The 18,432-nt window shown below is 32.6% G+C and overlaps 1 protein-coding gene across 13 annotated transcripts in view; it reads right to left on the bottom strand.

Moving 5' to 3' along the window:
• Positions 1-18,432, bottom strand: part of LOC145255699 (agrin-like) — a 2,182,525-nt gene that overhangs the window by 93,855 nt on the left and 2,070,238 nt on the right. For all 13 annotated transcript variants that reach the window (XM_080114282.1, XM_080114279.1, XM_080114278.1 and 10 more), the window contains 4 exons: positions 18,070-18,231; positions 10,371-10,511; positions 5,935-6,153; positions 2,665-2,811 (listed from right to left, as the gene is read on the bottom strand). In XM_080114282.1, coding sequence (XP_079970408.1) covers positions 2,665-2,811; positions 5,935-6,153; positions 10,371-10,511; positions 18,070-18,231 — 669 coding nt within the window. The remainder of the gene's footprint in view (positions 1-2,664; positions 2,812-5,934; positions 6,154-10,370; positions 10,512-18,069; positions 18,232-18,432) is intronic.

Genomic DNA, 18,432 nt, shown 5'->3' on the forward strand with positions numbered 1-18,432 from the left:
AACAAGAACCTGATAGCAACAAATTTTTGTTTATATAATGTTTTTATTTTATGATTTTTTTTCAGATTAAAATAAATATTTACATTTTTTATATAACCTAAATAATAAATACATGTTTTCTTAAATGATGCTGGCTACCGCGATTTTATTGACTCGGCGTATTGTCACTTTCAACGTTATATGTAAACTACACAGGAAAATTCTTACGATAGTACGATCCTTATTCTACATAATTACCGATTTTTTAAACTTACGTGTGACAGATCAAAGAACATACATCTCAAATTTAAGCATAACAAACCAAAGAAAATGTGGTTTCAAATGTAAGAGTGAAAGAATTATGAAAATGACTCTTTTACTTAACCATGGCTGACAAAATGTTATTTCAAACGTGTGACAGACCAAAGATATATATTATACACTAGCTGTACCCGGCCACGCGTTGCTGTGGCCCAGTTTGTTAAAATGGAACACATTCCTCAAGAAAAATTGCATTTTGTTCGTTTATTTACTTTTATTATTTTTTGCAATTTTCTTTTTATCAATAAAAGTTGTTGTTTCCCCCCCCCAAAAAAAAACAAAAAAAATTAATTTTTTACCATAAATTGTTAGGTGAAAGTTTTTTCTTTTTTTTCAGGAAAACTTGCCCTTTTTTAAAAAGAAATTTGGCAGTAAACGTTTCTGTTTGAAAACGGAATTTTTATTATAAAAAGAACAGATGAATGCTTTATATGAACATTGTAAATAGTTATGTGAAAGTAGAGAAAAGTTTGATTTTTTTTTTCAAGAGACTGTACAACAGATGTTAAAAAAAACAGAAAACACACTTCCATCATTAATTATGCGAAAAAATAAATAAAGTGGAAAACTTTCTCTTATTAATGTTTGCTAAAAAATAAATACAGTAAACTTCACTGAAGTGTTAGCATATGCTGCATCTAAAAATTTTGGTTCATGCTGACAATTAAATAAAATAAACGTCTAAAAATGAGTAAAAATAAGTAAAATCATGAATGACGGCTCTTGGGGGGAGGGCAAGTAAGTAGGAACAACACAATCATTTGTGTAAAATAATTAATATTCGAGAAATTGTAAACAATAACAAAAATACCTGATATAAAATGCAGTAAAATTCAAGTATCTTTTATACGTGCTGAAACTGTGTTTAAGTTATAAATTACATTGTTATTATTCAAGTATCTTTTATACGTGCTGAAACTGTGTTTAAGTTATAAATTACATTGTTATTATGTTGAAAAATGTTTAAATAACGCTATGTATTTTTACAGGTACAACTTTAAAATTTGTTGAAGGTTGTGTGTGTGTGTGTGTGTGTGTGTGAATCAATTGTTCATTTGAAAAATATATATATATATAAATTACGAGCAATAATGCCGGAATAAAGATAGAGGGACATAGTTTTGAAAGCCAATTTATCATCATTTTTTGTAGGTTTCCGACTACCTTTTCATTGTATTTGAAAGATTAAAGCCTGAAGTTAAATTCCAAAAGGAAAAAATATTTGTACACATTAAAAAAAAAGTTATAATGACTAATGTTTGCACGGCGACATTCGCAAGCTGACAAATTCAGCTATATTTTGAAGTTAAATAAATTCATTTTAAAAATCGTTTGAAAGAAAAATATTAGTTTTCTGGGTCTATTTCAAAGATAATTAGTAAAGTAAAGTTCTAAGATATTGAATTAAATAATAAAAAACACCTTGTTTGACAAAAATAGCTTAATTAGCCCCAAAAGCAAGAAATTCATGCTTCGTTTAAGAAAATACAAACGAAGTCATCTAAGTGTGGATTCTACAGAAGCCACACATATCAGAAAGTCAAAAGGCTAGTTAAAAATGATGTCAGGTAGTTGGAGGGAGGTAGTGTTGGTTTTCTTTTTTCACCAGCCGTGTATCCGTACATTCCTATTTTACCCATTTCTTAATTTAGTTATTTTTCTGTGTTCCTGGTTTAAAATTTAAATTTTTATTTTTGAAGATTATATAAAAATTATGCTACACCGAACGTTTCACGTTCATTCAAGCAAGGAAAATATAAGAATCCTTCATATAAAGATTAAACGAAGCATGTAATCTAAAAAAAAAAATAGAAATATTTTTTGCAATTATATTTTTTATGTGTGAAAATATTAAATAAACAATGCTTAATTCAATGAAATTCGAGGAATTATTAATTCATTAATTCGGACTTTACAGGCTTTTTTCGTAATGTTTGTGAAAAATTTTTTTTTTCTATTATTACAATTTACGATACTTTATTTGCATCAAAAAGCCAAAAATAAATTCATTTATTTTTTTTTTTTTACTACTGAAAACCATAACTTTAGTAAATGTGTTTTTGTTTCATAAAAAAGCAAAAAATAAATTCATTCATTTTTTTTTTGCTACTGAAAACCATAACTTTAGTAAATGTGTTTTTGTTAAAACAAAAGAGAACATTTGCTCTCAGATTCAAAAAGAGATAAGGGGTTTATTATATTTCGTAATCATTATTTGATAAATACTGAAATGTTCATTAAAATTGGTTAATTTCCTGATTTTTGGTGAATTTTTAAGTAAAGGAAGGGTCGAAATGTTTATACATTCTGAGTATTGGCTATTAATTTTGAATGTACTTACTATATATAAAGGGTTTTACTTACCAACTATTTTGTCCTCTGGAGGTTTTTCGGTTGCTTTAGTTAGAATAAATTTAGTCACTTCATTACTGACGTGATTGATGTGCCGAGTGGTCTTTCGGGATCGCGTCGTTGGAGGAAGAGGAGTCGTCATCCGTGAAGATGTCGTAACTGGAAAGAGGGAAATGAAATAATAAAATTGCCTGAGAAAACATACATATTTAAAATAAAACGGTTATATATATATGTGTGTGTGTGTGTGTGTGTGTGTGTGTGTGTGTGTGTGTGTGTGTGTGTGTGTGTGTGTGTGTGTGTGTGTGTAACCCCTTCATCGTTTACGAAACGAGATTAAATACAAAATATATATAGGGCGTCAAGATGTGTTGACAAGAAATGACTGAAGTGCTCGATCGCAAATGTGAGAACTAAAATACAAATTACTTATATTAAAAAATCATTAACAGTGAGCGACTTACGACATGCTTTTAAAAATACAATCAAATTATCAGCGATTCAGGAAATAAAAGAAACAAATCAAAGAATCGATCTGTTTTTCTATTTATGAATCGCTAATAATTTGTTTGGGGTTTTAAAAGTTTTAAAAAAGCAGATCCACTGCAATGAAACCATGGTACATCTCTAAAATATGTAACATATAGTTTTATATAAATAATTCATATATATATATATATATATATTTATATATATATAATTTTTCAGAATGTGAAAGGTTATATAATTATTTCCACAGCCAAACAACGCCACAGCTCACAAGCTCGTATATATATATATATATATATATATATATATATATATATATATATATATATATATATGGTTGAGCATAAATACAGTTTCAAAATAAAACTCAGATTTTCCCAACAAAATAATTTATTATAAAACTCAATTACAGAAAATGATTAGCACATACTAAAGGAACAATGTGGCATGAATATTATTCAAAACGCCTTTCTTGAGCCTTAACTACACTATGAAGTCTTATGGGGCAATAATATATAGCAGCACCCACAGCACCTAAGAGTATTCTCTCCCAGCATTTGTTCAATTTTGTCTTTGAAGCTTCAATATTTTGATATAGAGCATAGCATATATATATATCTGGCTGGCTGAGATAATTTTATAAATATTAATCCTTTAATATTTATAATTTACTTTAATTTTACCATCTTGGATCATTTTGGTAAATTCAATTGTAATTTTCATTTTATATATATATATATGTATATGAGGTGACTTCAATAATTTTGCCGACTTTTTTGTACTGACATTTAACATTGTTGTGAACTCTTGAAAATTCAGTATGTTATTGCTATGCATCTTATGAGATGACCGACCAATTTTTATGATTTCAGGTTCAAATGAACAGCTACAGTAGCTATGGAATATACTCAACTAAAGCCTGAATGTCACAGCTGGTGATTTACAAAAATACAATTTGGATGTCATGACACTTTAGAAGAACGATATGCAATAACATTCTATTTCAAACTTGAAAAATATCCACAGAAACATATACGATGTTTCAGACTACTTTTGAACCATCTTGCATGAATCGAGCATCAGTTTTTAAGTGACATAAGAGATTCAAGGAAGGCAGAGAGTCTGTGAGGGATGATGAAAGGTATGGGAGGAGTAAGGAAGTCAGAACACAAAAGTTGATTGGCCAAATAAAGAATTTCATGCATAAGAACAGTCTTGTGTCAATAGAGACAATAAGTGCAGTTTGGTGTCAGTGTGGGAACTGTACACAATTTTTCATGGGGAACTGAAAATGCAGAAGATTTGCGTGAAGTTTGTCCCAAGGGTACTCAAAGAAGATTAGAAAGAAGTACGTTGTCATAGGCATCAAGACAGTTCCTCGCCTTCCTTTTAGTCCAGACCTTGCCCCCTGTGACTTTTAGTTATTCTCTGAGCTCAAGGAAAACCTTAGCGGCTGTCATTATGAGACAATTAAGAAGATGAGAGAGGCTTAGACGAGGGTTATTGACACGCTCACACAAAAGGACTTCCATAGGTCGTTTCAGAAGTTGTTGGAACGATAAAACAAGTGCATTGCAGCCGGAGGAGATTACTTCAAAGGAACAAGATTTTCATGTGTGCACTATAAATAAAGGTGCCCATACGAAAAATGTCTGGAAACTTACTGAAGATACTTCATATATACAAAGAATTGTTGTATTTTCATAAGACAGTGGGTGATCGTAGCCTAAAAAAGCAAATCCAATCTCTGACGGCTTCTAACGTTATTAGCATTAATGATAATAAGATTCTGCGATTGTTCTGCAAAAATTTTGAGAATACATAATTATAGAGCCTCTTGCCAAAAAATGTTAATGTCTATAAAATTTGTTCATCAAAATGCAGATTTCTAGCCGAGCTAAAAAAACATTAAAAAGTTAATTGATAAGCTGGTATGGCGTAATCATATTGCTCATCAAAGTTAAGCAACATTGAGCTTGGCCAGTACTAAATGGATGACTATTGGGATATTTTAGGCGCTGTATGTCATCTTCCTATGACCGAGGTATACAATTGAATGGGGGCTGGTTGTAAATTTGATATTCTAAGTAAACTTTCTCTGAAGAAGTAAGCCAGCATAGTCCACTAATGGCTATTACCGGTTTGTTTTATTAGACGGGTTAAAGAGCCACATTAAAGCAGATCATTGATAAGTTGGTACAGCATAATCACGTTGATGCTCTCGTTCATATTAGATCACCAAAGTTAAGAAATGTGAAGCCTGTCCAGTACCAGGGTGGCCATTTGGATATATTTAGTGTGTCATCTTCCCAGAACCGAGAGATACATGTGGCTGGAGGCTGCATATGAATTTAATATTCCATGTAACCTTTCTCCTTCAGAGGAAGCTGGTATAAACAGGCCAGTGCTAATACCACTCCAGGTATTATCAGTTCGTTTTAGTGAGAAGTTGTTTCATAGTTAATCAATTTATCAATTGCAAATTAAAAGATTAATTGATTTCTTCTTTTTTCCTTTCTTTATGGTCATATTTAAAGGATCAATAGATTTGCCAAAATTAGTAAAATTGCCAATATTGGAAAAATTTATTACAATTTGCTAAATTGCCAATATTGGTAAAATTGCCAAAATTGGAAAAATTGCCAATATTGGTAAAATTGCCAATATAGAAAAATTGGTAGAATTTGTAAAAGTGTCAATATTGATAAAATTGCCACAATTAGTAAAATTATCACTATTGGTAAAATTGGTAATATTGGAAAAATTGGTAAAATTTGTAAAATTGATTCTTACAACTGCAGATTCCTCGGTAATCAAGTTCGATTCGTTTCTTAAGACGACAGGAGAATTGTTTAAGTTGACATTCTGATCCATAAGTTTGCCCATCTGAACCACAAACAAGTTCTGGATGGCCAGAGCAGTTGAAGTCGCATATGCAGTCATATCTGTGATGCACTTTCCTGCAGACAGCTCCAAACCGACAGTCCATACGGCGACAAGAAGTTGGTTCCTCTATAAAAAAAAGAAGAAAGTATTCCATTAATTACTTTATCTCGACTTTTATTTTCAAAAGGTGCGAAAAGTTTGTTTACAGGAAGACACTGAAGCTTCATTAGAATATGATTATATTTAATATAAAGTTGAACTGAAGTAATAATAAAAGATTACAGGTAAATTTATAGATGAAGCACCTCTCCTACCCTCAAATAAGATTCTATGACTTTTAAGCGATTATGTTTAACATCCTGAAAAACTTGGCATAAAGAAAAAAAAACAAAAAAAAAAAAACAGCACATTACTTTAGAAATTACAGTTAGGGATCAGCTTAATATATAAATTTAACTTAAATTCTCACCCACTTACCGGCAATTCTAACTCTTTAGGGTAGATAAGTGATTTTTTACCACTAACCGTATCTGATTGGCAAGGTCGTAAAGCCACATGTAATTTTATTTATCTCCAATAGCAATATATATATATATATATATATATATATATATATATATATATATATATATAAAGCTGAATGTGTGTGTGTGTCTGGTCACGAATAGGCTCCTATATGGTTGACTATTTAAAAAAACCGATTACATATAATGATAGAAGATGTATCGAGACACAGGAATGGGTATGTTTGATCTGGCAGAACGGTGGTTCATTAAAATTGTGGGGTCTGCGTTCGCACCTGGTCCACAAAGTATGGAAATAAAAAATTTAAAAATTAAAAAAAAACGTTTACAAGTGTTTTTCATATAGATGTACATAAGAATACTTTGATAAGTATGTTTTAACTTAAATAGGGATGGTATAATAAAATTGTGGGGTCGGCGTTCGCGCCTGACCTCCATGGAATGGAAATAGGCACAAACTTTAATAAAGACTTTTCATATCTATCTTCGTAAGTATACTTTGATAATTATGTTTCAGTTTCAAGAAATATGGTATAATAAAATTATTGGGTGTTCGTTTGCGCCTGACCTCCATAGAATGGAAATATGTCACAAAGTTTAACAAGGTTTTTTAATATAGATCCACAGAATATTGTGATAAGTGTTTCAATGCGAACAGGTATGGTATAATAAATTATGGGGTTTATCAATTTTATTTTTACTTTCATCATATTTTGCTTTGGTTTTGATACCCCCGAATTCGAAGCTATCTCTTTACAACCCCTTCTTTTCATAACCTATCATACTTTCATAAATCAGAGTCCATTTTCTGTAGGCTGTTTTTAAACCCAGTCAACGACGGGTACTTTTGCTAGTATATATATATATATATATATATATATATATATATATATATATATATATATATATATATATATATATATATATTCAATAGATAGACAACGCTTTCCCAAATAAAACCTACACAACCAGAGCGAGAGTGGATGTGAAGTAATTTTTTTTTACTAATGCGATACGCGATTACGGGATATGCCCTAATTGGAATTCCTGTTCGCGTCACTTACGCTTTCCTCTCCTTACACCAACCACCATATCAAGGACAAAGCATGCGAACGAAATGCACTAAGAGAGGTCAACTTTCCAAAAGCCAAACCACGTGGTGACAAGGCTTGGAAAAATCAGTCGGACATTTTACAGTGAAGACATGAAAAACTAATCGTCTAACCCATAGCGCCATAAAAGCGAGCCACGGTGGCCAACTAGATGTCAGAGTTCGCCCAAGTCAATTTAATAAAAATTAACCGCAACGGAAAAGGGCAAATTAGCCAACATATTTTTCCAACATAGCAGAAAAGGCTGGTCAGCGAAAGGAAAAGGATGCTTGAATGCAAGCAAGGATATTTTTAACGAGACAGATATATGCATGTGGAAATGAGCATAGTAGCTCATGGAATTTCTAACATAGCAAATTAAAGGGCAAACAAATAAAAGGAGAACGATCCTGGGAAACAAACAGGTATATATATATATATATATAACTATATATATATATATATATATATATATATATATATATATATATATATATATATATATATATATATATGTATCCATGACATTATGACAAGAGGGAATCAAGCCTCCCATTGACTCTCCCGTACAGAAAAATACGGGACAAACCTCTAAGGAAATATATTAAAGTTTAAGCAGAGACATATATGAAAATGTATGTGCATTCGCAGGAAGCACATGGAATACAAAAGGGAAAATAAACCAAAGGATATTGAATGCGAAAGAAATCTGTTTGTCGCTACGATAAGAGAAGTGATTTAATAAAAAGGATAATTAATGAGATTATCCCTCGGAACATTGGAGGTTTCAACCCCAAAGGAAAGGGAAGAAATATACAAATGAAAACTGGATTATATTGGATGGTATAGTTGCGAATATTCAAAGGAAAAATAATATCTCTTTTGGACATTTTACTTGCTTGGATAATACCTGTTTCCTTTCCATTTATATTGAGTTTGCTGAGTTAATTTTTTCTTTAGACATGTTTAATGTTTGTTTAGATGTTTAAATATGTTTGGACTCAATCGTTTCACATGATATAGTAAAAAAAAAGGAAAAAAAATACATTATTTCTTTTGCTGACCTTTCTCCTTTTGTTCGAGCTCCCTCTGACCCATTGGGTTTTGTTTGCATATCCTTTTACAATCATTAATTCTTATGATGTAATAAAATATTGTATATATAGATATATATAATTCTCGGTGCTTTGTCATTTTTTATTTTATTTGGTTTTTTCCAAACGTGTAATACGCTGAGTTATCTCACAATGCGTACTGATCAAGAATCTATCTAATGTATCATAATGATCGGGCATAAAATGCACGATGCACAATTATTTTTTACTAATGTGATACGCGATTACGGGATATGTCCTAATTGGAATTTCTGTTTGGAATGCATCGCTGTTATATGAGAGTGATAATTGAAAGCGTACCGTAACAATATATATGTATGTATGTATGTATGTATGTATGTATGTATGTATGTATGTATGTATGTATGTATGTATTGCGGTCATGTCAGGTCATGTCATATGCTACTGGTACCATGTAACCCAGTACTACCTGCCTCATAGTCGGGTCACCGGCGACTAAACTGGTTCCCCCACCAGATTTGTTTGGTGAGGAGGGTGGCTAGTCTCCCTGAAGGATTAAAAACAAGACCTTCCAAAGGGCGAATGAACTCTTTTTCTGGGTCAACGGCCAACTAGCACCGTGTATATTTGTGTGTGTGTGTGTGTGTGTGTGTGTGTGTATATGTGTATTGGGGTGGAGAGGGCTCCTGTAAGCCGTGGTGAAGGCAACCTTTCTAGGAGAAGCAAATCTCTGATTTAAAAACAAAGCGGGAGACCAGTACCCGCATTAAGCTGGTCTGCAGTTTAATTTGTTGCTGGCTATCTTGCTCTTGCTTGTTGCTGGATCTCAACATTTTGAACCGAGAGAGAGAGACTTAGCTGTCGTACAAAGCTAAGACTCTGTAACATCATCTTTGTATAGATACTCCCTCAGGCATTTGGGCTCATGGATTTTAAATGTCTGAGGGAGTGGCACTCGTCTGACAAGACGTTGCAAGCATCATTTATGGGTATGTATACCAATGACCGTCTTGTTTATGTTTGCATGTGTGTGTGTATGTATATGTATGTGTGCATATTGTGTATGTACGCATGTAGATATGTGTGTGCGTGTATATATATGTATGTATAACAATGACCGTCTTTAGTGTCATGTCTGCTTGAGCATGTGAATTCGCTGGCAGGACTATACGTCTTTTTTTTGTGCTCATGAACTTTCAGTGTCTGAGGGAATGGCACTCGTCTGTCAAGACGTTGCAATCATCATCAATGTATTGCGGTCGCTGATAGCGTAGGTCGTAGGATAGAACTGCGACTATAAACTAAATAGTTGTAGGCTCAAGACAAGATATTTTTCATCACCACCGCTGTCATCATCATCATCATCATCATCATCACTAATACCACCACCATCGCCGCCACCATCAGCTACCTTAATTGTTCGATATTTACTAACCTAAGAAAAATTCTCATTCATTCATTTAACATGACCATATCTATAAAGTTTCCTATGCATGTCTTTCTATACTGTCCAGACGTATACAGTTTAAGATTTACACAATTTTTAAGCAGTTTAAGAAACAACGATTAAAATATTTTTCTGAAACATTACCTCCAAAATTGATCATTGCTTAGAAGCGAGTAAATCGAGATGAAGATGTTGCATCACTTACCTTGACATCCATCTGGGCCAAGTAGTCGGTTGTCAGAGCATCTGTTGCATTTAATGCCTGTTATGCCAGGTTTGCACTTACAACGTCCACTGTTCTGTTCACAGTCATCTCGTAATGAACCATACACATTGCAATCACATGCTAAATAAATAAAAAAAACATTGACATTAAAATAATTTTCAACCCAGTTTAACACTTAATATCCTGTTGAAAATTTTCTAAGGAACTTTGTGTAAAATATTACCAAAAATTCTTTATACAGTTGTTGTTTTTTATTCTGCTCACCATTTTAAAATTAAATATTTAATTTTCAAAATCTTAAACGAATTGAATTTTGAATTTTAACCGTGGAATAAATAAAATGATAGATTCAAAAATGAATACAACACATATAAAATAACTTAAAAATACATAAATGTAGTAATAATAATGAATATATTTAAGAAGAATTATTTCATAATTTAAAACTTTTAAGTCTATTTGCTATGAGGTCACTATGACATTTACTGCAGTAATGTAATGTGCAACAATATTACGAGTGTTTAAGTCAACGGTAGTTTTAGGGAATTTGAAACTCCCACTATTTGATTTTACCTCGAAATATATCATAAAAGACAGTTTAGATTAAATAAGATTTACTAAAAACAAAATGTCACTTTCTTTTTTTGTCCTTCTCAGCATCGGCATATTTTAACTTCTTGCAGTATCATAGCTTCTTCGACTCCTCTATTTATGTTCATTTTTTTAACCACGCTCCTCAGCAACTCCTGGTATTTTATTTACTTTTTATTAAGTGTTGGATTCGTCTGCATAACATTCTCTCTGTATAATTTTCGATTTTTCGGCTGTAAACTATGCTGCAAGGTTACCAACTTGACAGCGGGGTGTTATCATAAATAAATAAATAAATGATAAAGATCTTTTAATTCATCACGTTTACATTACCCTGACCCATGATTACTTAAATCAGTAATACAAGTTAAACTTTTGAAATACTGTATATATAGTAGAGAGCAACAACACTAATACTGTTATACCGGCCTTCCTTGAACAGAGGAATTTACACCCATTAGCACTATAAATAGCGCTAGTAATTCCAACACCGATGAGAGAGATGCGACTGCACTCCAACTGCTAGCCGAGTGCCCAGCAGATATACACGCTTTCCTATCTTTGTACATTATTGTTAATACACTTGTTCCTTAACCGAACTTCGACTTGATTGTTCTTATTTTCACTGGTGTTCCACGATACAACAGATTGGCGACGAGGATGAGATACGACCGTCACTGCAGAGAATCACCAAAAGTGATTGGAATAAAGATTCGTAAAATCTTTACGGTAGAACACCTTCGTCATTTCAACAGATATTTGGATACGCAAGGATTAACAGCGAATTAATCACTACAATAGTAATTTGGCGACAGGGAAAAAACTTGCTACCAAAATCTACAGCGAAAAACGCAAATGTTGTCAATTATTTAATAATTGAACATACTTACCAAGTGTTTTAGAAAGGGAAAAAGGGTTCATTTTTTCTTCACCAGAAGCCATTTTTTCTACGGTAAGAATTTTCTTCTGCAAAGTTAAATGTCAGAAACCAACTAGCAAATACCATGTAAGCTTATCGTTATTTCGATAACATCTGGGATTTGAAAAAAAAAACACGCTTAACTTTGTCAAGAGAAAAAGAGACAGACCGTGAAAAATAATTATTCGCGTACGTCATTTGTGCTTAGCAAATACGTAAGGAATCAAGTCATTTTTTTGCAAAAGGCAAAGAGGGTAAAAAAAAAAAATTTCAGCAAATTATGGGCATTATGTTAAATGGGTTGGATTTAGCAGTAGGGTACCTGAACGATGTGTTAATGAAAAGCGCTAGCAAAGAACAACACAAAGCTCATGTCAACCAAGTATTCAAAAGGATCCAGGATTATGGATTTAAAGTAAAACAGGAAAAATGTACATTTTTCATAGAGAAAATAAAATACTTGGGGCAAATCATCGATAAACATGGAAGAAGGCCGGATCCAGATAGATTGAGTGCAATAAAGAATATGCCTGCTCCAGAAAATATTGCATCTTTACAAAGTTTCTTAGGTTTGGCAAATTACTAGAATGTATTTGTGCCAAATATGCATAAACTAAGGTCGCCTTTAAATGAACTGTTAAGGAAAGACAAAAAATGGGTCTCGATGCAAGAGTGCGAAGAAGCATTTCGGGAAATTAAAGAGACTTTAACGTCTGACTTGTTTTTGGCACATTATAATCCCAAGCGTGAAATTATAGTTGCAAGCGATGCCAGCTCCTATGGCATATGAGCATGCATTTTACACAAAATGGATGATGGAAAAGTGAAACCCATAGCACATTCACCCTGATCACTTTTGCCAGCCAAAAAGAACTACAAATTGAAATAGAGGCGCTAAGCATTATATTCGCGGTAAAGAAATTTCATCATTTCCTGCACGGTAGGCAATTTCTGCTACAAACAGACCACAAACCAGGATAGGCCAAACCTCAAAAAACCGATAACAAAAAAAAAAAAAACGGTATAAAGTTGGCGAAAGAGTCTTCTACAAGATTCACAAAAATAATAAGACTTTCTGGGAAACATAAAACGACTTTCCTGAGAAACAAATCGGCAACATGGTCTACATGATTAAGGGGTCAGACTTCGTGCACAAATGTCACACTAACCAAATTCGGAAAAGATACTCGAACAGTGAGGTGACCAGATCGCCCAAGGAGGACATCATGGACACAGTGTTTGATACTTTTCAGGCGCCCATAGCAGAGACAGTTCCGGAGAACAGAATATCAAACGGAAAACGAAAATCAACAGAATTGATTAGGGTGAACTCAAAACAAAAACGTTATTAATCCCAGACGGGATATTTTCAAAGGTGTGGGGGTGTTATACCGGCCTTCCTTAAACAGAAGAATTTACACCCATTAGCGCTATAAATAGCGCTAGTAATTCCAACACCGGTGAGAGAGATGCGACTGCACTTCAACTGCTAGCCGAGTACCAACAGATATACACGCTTTCCTATCTTTGTACATTATTGTTAATACATTTGTTCCTTAACCGAACCTCGATTTGTTTGTTCCTATTTTCACTGTTGTTCCACGACACAATAAATACAGACATTTGTATATCTAATAAAAGTGATTTAATAAAAAATTGATGAATTACTAAAACATTACTTGTTCATTAATTTAAAAAAATCAATTTAAATGAAAACTATTCGTTTTTAAAATTACGATGTATTTTTTTATTTTATTAAAATTATGTAATGCAAAAAAGAATACTTAATGCTTGATTAAAAGCTGTCTGATGGTTCATTTTTTTCTTTTTTGCTTGTAATATTACGAAGATTCATGAAAGCATGAGATATGCTCTTTTAATCTGTGTGTTCCACATTTGGCCTATCTACCACCGCAGCCTCTTAGGGAGACGCAAAGCTGTCTCTCAAAACCATTTTGATAATAAATGTTTGTCGACAAACACAAACGTCTTCTTTTATCTCAAATCCTCTCAAATCAATCCTAAAAAAAAGAAATGATTACTTACAAAAACATTTCTCATCACTTTCTTCTCTGAATAGGTTTTGTGCCAAAATAAATCACATACCAATGTCTAAACCCATGAAAAATTGTGATTTATGACCAACAGAAGATGGCTGGAGAATTGTCTACCAAATCTAATAGAAGCTAAAAAGATTGTAATATTAGCACGAGAAATAGACATACATTACTTACTGATTTATTGTTCTATGTGGGATCCTAAAATTTCCCTGTACTTTAAAGTCAGGTTATGAAATTCCTTCAATCATTTGCATAATTTATGTGACTAAAAGATGTATTTAGATAATTAATTCCTACTGCAGTTATGTAAAACCTTTCAACATCAAACGCAGATTTTCAAAGTCCTGCAGTTACCAAGGACAGGTTTTGAAAATTTTCCCAGTTATCAGAGACAGGTTTTTAATAACATTTTTATCTTCATGACGTGTATTTGTTAAGATTGTTTTTTTAAATTAAAATTTGTTTTTTTACTATGAACTTGAACCATAAAATATTGGTTCTAAAGTCAGTGCCAAGTGTATAGAATGGACCATAAATCATGACAGGAAGCACGATAAACCTTAATTTTAAGTTCCTTTTCACGGTATTTTTGAATAAATAATGCTTTTCTTAACAAACATTGTTTTTCATATTATTCACCCTAAACAATCCAAGAAGTGTAAATCGCTACTGTGATAGGGGACAAACCTGCATAAAGAGCTGGACAGCCAGATCTTTATTCACATACATTTAATTTTTAGTATGTTGGTAGCAAGAAGTAACTTTCAAAGTAACAAGCGGTCCAAAGAAAAGTTATCAAAGTAAAAAAAAAGTCTTCCCACATCTAAGGATCTTAACTGTAAAGAGATGGGATTTTTTTGCTGCTAGTCGGGTGGGTCGTGGGTATTTATGCTAAGAAGATGCAAGGGCAGTAAATCAGAGCACATTTTATAGAAGTACTTATAAAACAAGCAAAGAGATGCAACATTATGGTGATGCGATAGTCGCTGCATCTTGGCAGACAGTGTGGGAAATTATTAGGTTAGATATTATTTTTTGCATCCTGTACAAAATATAGAGGCTAGTGGTCGATTCTTCAGCCCAGATGAAGCAACGATACAGTAGTTACCCTGGTAGTCAATTAATCTGCTATCAGCCTGTATGAAGACATCCTGACTTAAATAACCAAACATTGATGTTATTGTTCTTTTCTTTTTCATTTTCCATATGCAAAACTCAATCCTGTTCTGCAAAGCCAAAACAACAATTTTTCTCTTCCAAATAACAAACTAAACACCATAAATAAATATTTAAAGAACTTGAAACACAAAAACTTTGGCCAAATTAGTGAACCCGAAGAGTTGATATGCTGGAAAACAAAACAACCAAATTAAAACACCATGAATAAATATTTGAAAATATAAAGAACTGAAAGCATAAAACCTTTTTCCCAAAATTACCGGATTCTACATTAAATAATCTAAAAAGAGTTAATGTACTGTAAAATAAATATTTAAACTTGAAGTTTAAGTATTTTAAATTATTTTTAAGTATTTTTCAAGTATAAAACCTTTTTTTACTATATTCGACAATAAATAATCCCCAAAAGATTGATATGCGTAAAATAAAACAACTAAACCAAACTCGATGAATAAATATTTGTAGACATAAAAACTTGAAGCACATTTTTTTTCAAAATTAATTATTCAGCATTAAATAACCGAAAAATGGTTAATATGCCGTAAAACAAAACAACCAAATTATTTAATACAAATAAATAATTTTAGTATTTCTCTCTTCTACCTTGGTTAATACATTCAATTCTATCTTATCTCCAGGAAGATTTTCTTATCCTCTTTTTGACTGTCTGTAAGAAATGGAATGTCTGTCAACAGCAGAGGAAATCGCCTCACAAGGCTGCAATCGTATGCGTTTGAATATGTTAACAAATTGATTAATCAAATCAATCGTAATCAAATCAATGATCGAAGCTCATTAAAACAAAATGGCCGTTCACACATATGTAATGATAAATAAATCAAATTAGATTTTATTTTTCGTTTCTTTCTCTTTTGATGAAAATAATGATTCAACTTTTAAGATAATTTTTTTTCATCTTTAATGACGTCATTAATTGGATTTGCTTCCGATTGCTTTTGATTTGCAGTTCTGTATGTTTGTAACGTTGGCGTCATAGGTTTTTACTGTTCTTCATCTTCTTTTGCAGTTTATTTCCTACTTTCCTTCACCACAAACACGGTATATTGCCAGTGAAGTGTAAGTGGCTATTGTGATATGAACCAGATTTACAGAAAATCAAGACCAAGGTCGGGAGTTGAGAGCAAGATATTTGTTCATATTTCTTTTTCTGCTTCCTTCGTCACTTTCGTTCACTCTAAACAAAGTATATTGCCACTGAAGGATAAGTGGATACTGTGATAGGGACCAGATTTATGGGAGGATGACACTTGGGTTGGGAACAAGTTATTTGGTTACATTTTCTTCTTCTTCTTCTTCTTCTTCTTCTTCTTCTTCTTCTTCTTCTTCTTCTTCTTCTTCTTCTTGATTTTTACCAACCAGGTTGGGTTAGGGCAGGTGATGCAAATTGGAAAATCAGATGATCAATTATAACCAGACTCAAGTTTCCTAAATTGATCAGTGCAATTATTGATCAATAGTTATTCACGAAAAAAAAGCACTCATTGCAGATTGACCTTGATAATCACAATAAACTGGTAAGGGTTTTCCTATAGGACACACACACACACACACACACACACACACACACACACACACACACACACACACACACATATATGGAAGTCATAAGTAACTGATATAGGCGCTTTTAATTTTTTCCTTTTCAGATTGATTAGTTTTTATTTGCATCCTTGTTGCTTTTGATTCTGTGAAAGTTTTTCACAAACTTTGCTAAAATCTTATTTGTAAAGTTAAACATGATCAGTTTTCTGATTTAGCTATTTTTTTTCGAATCTTAATTCTGCATGTGACCTATTTCAATTTTCTGTTTATATTTTATTCCAGGTTTTGGACGAGCAGAATTTGTCTTTATGGTAAACTACATCGACTTTTGTTTAAAAGAATTGTAAATTCGATGTCTGACTTTTGATATAAATTATTATAAAACTATATATTTTGCACGTTAAAAATGGACAAAATTGACAGCCCGTTGACTTAGAATGAGTGCTTTATGCCAAAAATTAGAGTAAATGTACTATTATGGTAATTTATAATTATTGATGCATAATTATGCATCGAACAGATAGTATAATATCTAAAACACTGCATCTTATAAAAAATATTCATACAAAATTTCAGCAAAATCGGTACAGTAATTTCCAAGAAAACATCTGAAGTAGTATTGCGATCACTAACCCTTATTAATCACTATTAATCCAAAACTGTGCATTGAACACCAAAGGTCTATACAAAGTTTAAGTCAGATCGGCGCAGTAGTTTTCGAGAAAAAGTAAAACAATCGAACAGACAAAGAGAAATATAACATAGATGATAAAAATAATGCATCGTTATATAAATATATATATTTTTTAAATTTATTTCAAGAAGTTTTATTATATTATCTATGATATAGTTCTCTTAGTCTGAAAGACTAACTCACTCTCTCTCTCTCTCTCTCTCTCTCTTTCTCTCTCTCTCTCTCTCCCTCTCTCTCCCTCTCTGCATATATGCATTATCATTTATCATCATACTCAGTTTAACGTCCGTCTTACATAAACTAACTCGTCTCTATCCAGGTCTTTATTTACTACTCTTTCTCTCAGATCTATTCTTATCACATGTTTATCTTGGCCTTCCGTTGTGAACCGAAACTGCTGCTTCAACTGTTCTACATCTACTAACACAATAATTTTCATTCATTCTTTCAACATGGTCATACCATCGAAATCTTCTGGTCTGCACACATCTTATATTGTCCAGATTAAATCCTTCCATGAGGTCATAAGATTTAAGGCTGTTTCAGAGAGAGGGAGAGAGAGAGAGAGAGAGAGAGAGAGAGAGAGAGAGAGAGAGAGAGAGAGAGAGAGAGATGAAACTAACTATGAAGAGATAGTATTGTAGGTTAGCAAAACATGTGTGAACTACTTACGTATACAACCCATGTTGCCTTGGTCGATTTTACGCATTCCCCAGTACCCGGGTTTACATCGGTCACATTTTAGGCCACCCACACCTGGTTTGCAAACGCATTGTTGCGATTTGCGGTCGCAGGAGGTACCATGAGATCCAAGAGGATTGCACTGGCAACTACCTGCAAAAGAAAAGTGGAAAAAACATTTTTTTATCAAATTGATTAGAATCGCTTTACTTGCAAAACAATGGAAAATAGAATGTGTGTATGTGTGTGTGTGTGTGTGTGTGTGTGTGTGGAGAGAGAGAGAGAGAGAGAGAGAGAGAGAGAGAGAGAGAGAGAGAGAGAGATGATGATTAAAAAGAAAGAGAGAGGGAGACC

This window comes from Euprymna scolopes, chromosome 31, assembly GCF_053919585.1.
Source record: "Euprymna scolopes isolate OS-2025 chromosome 31, ASM5391958v1, whole genome shotgun sequence".
Lineage (NCBI taxonomy): Eukaryota > Metazoa > Mollusca > Cephalopoda > Sepiida > Sepiolidae > Euprymna > Euprymna scolopes.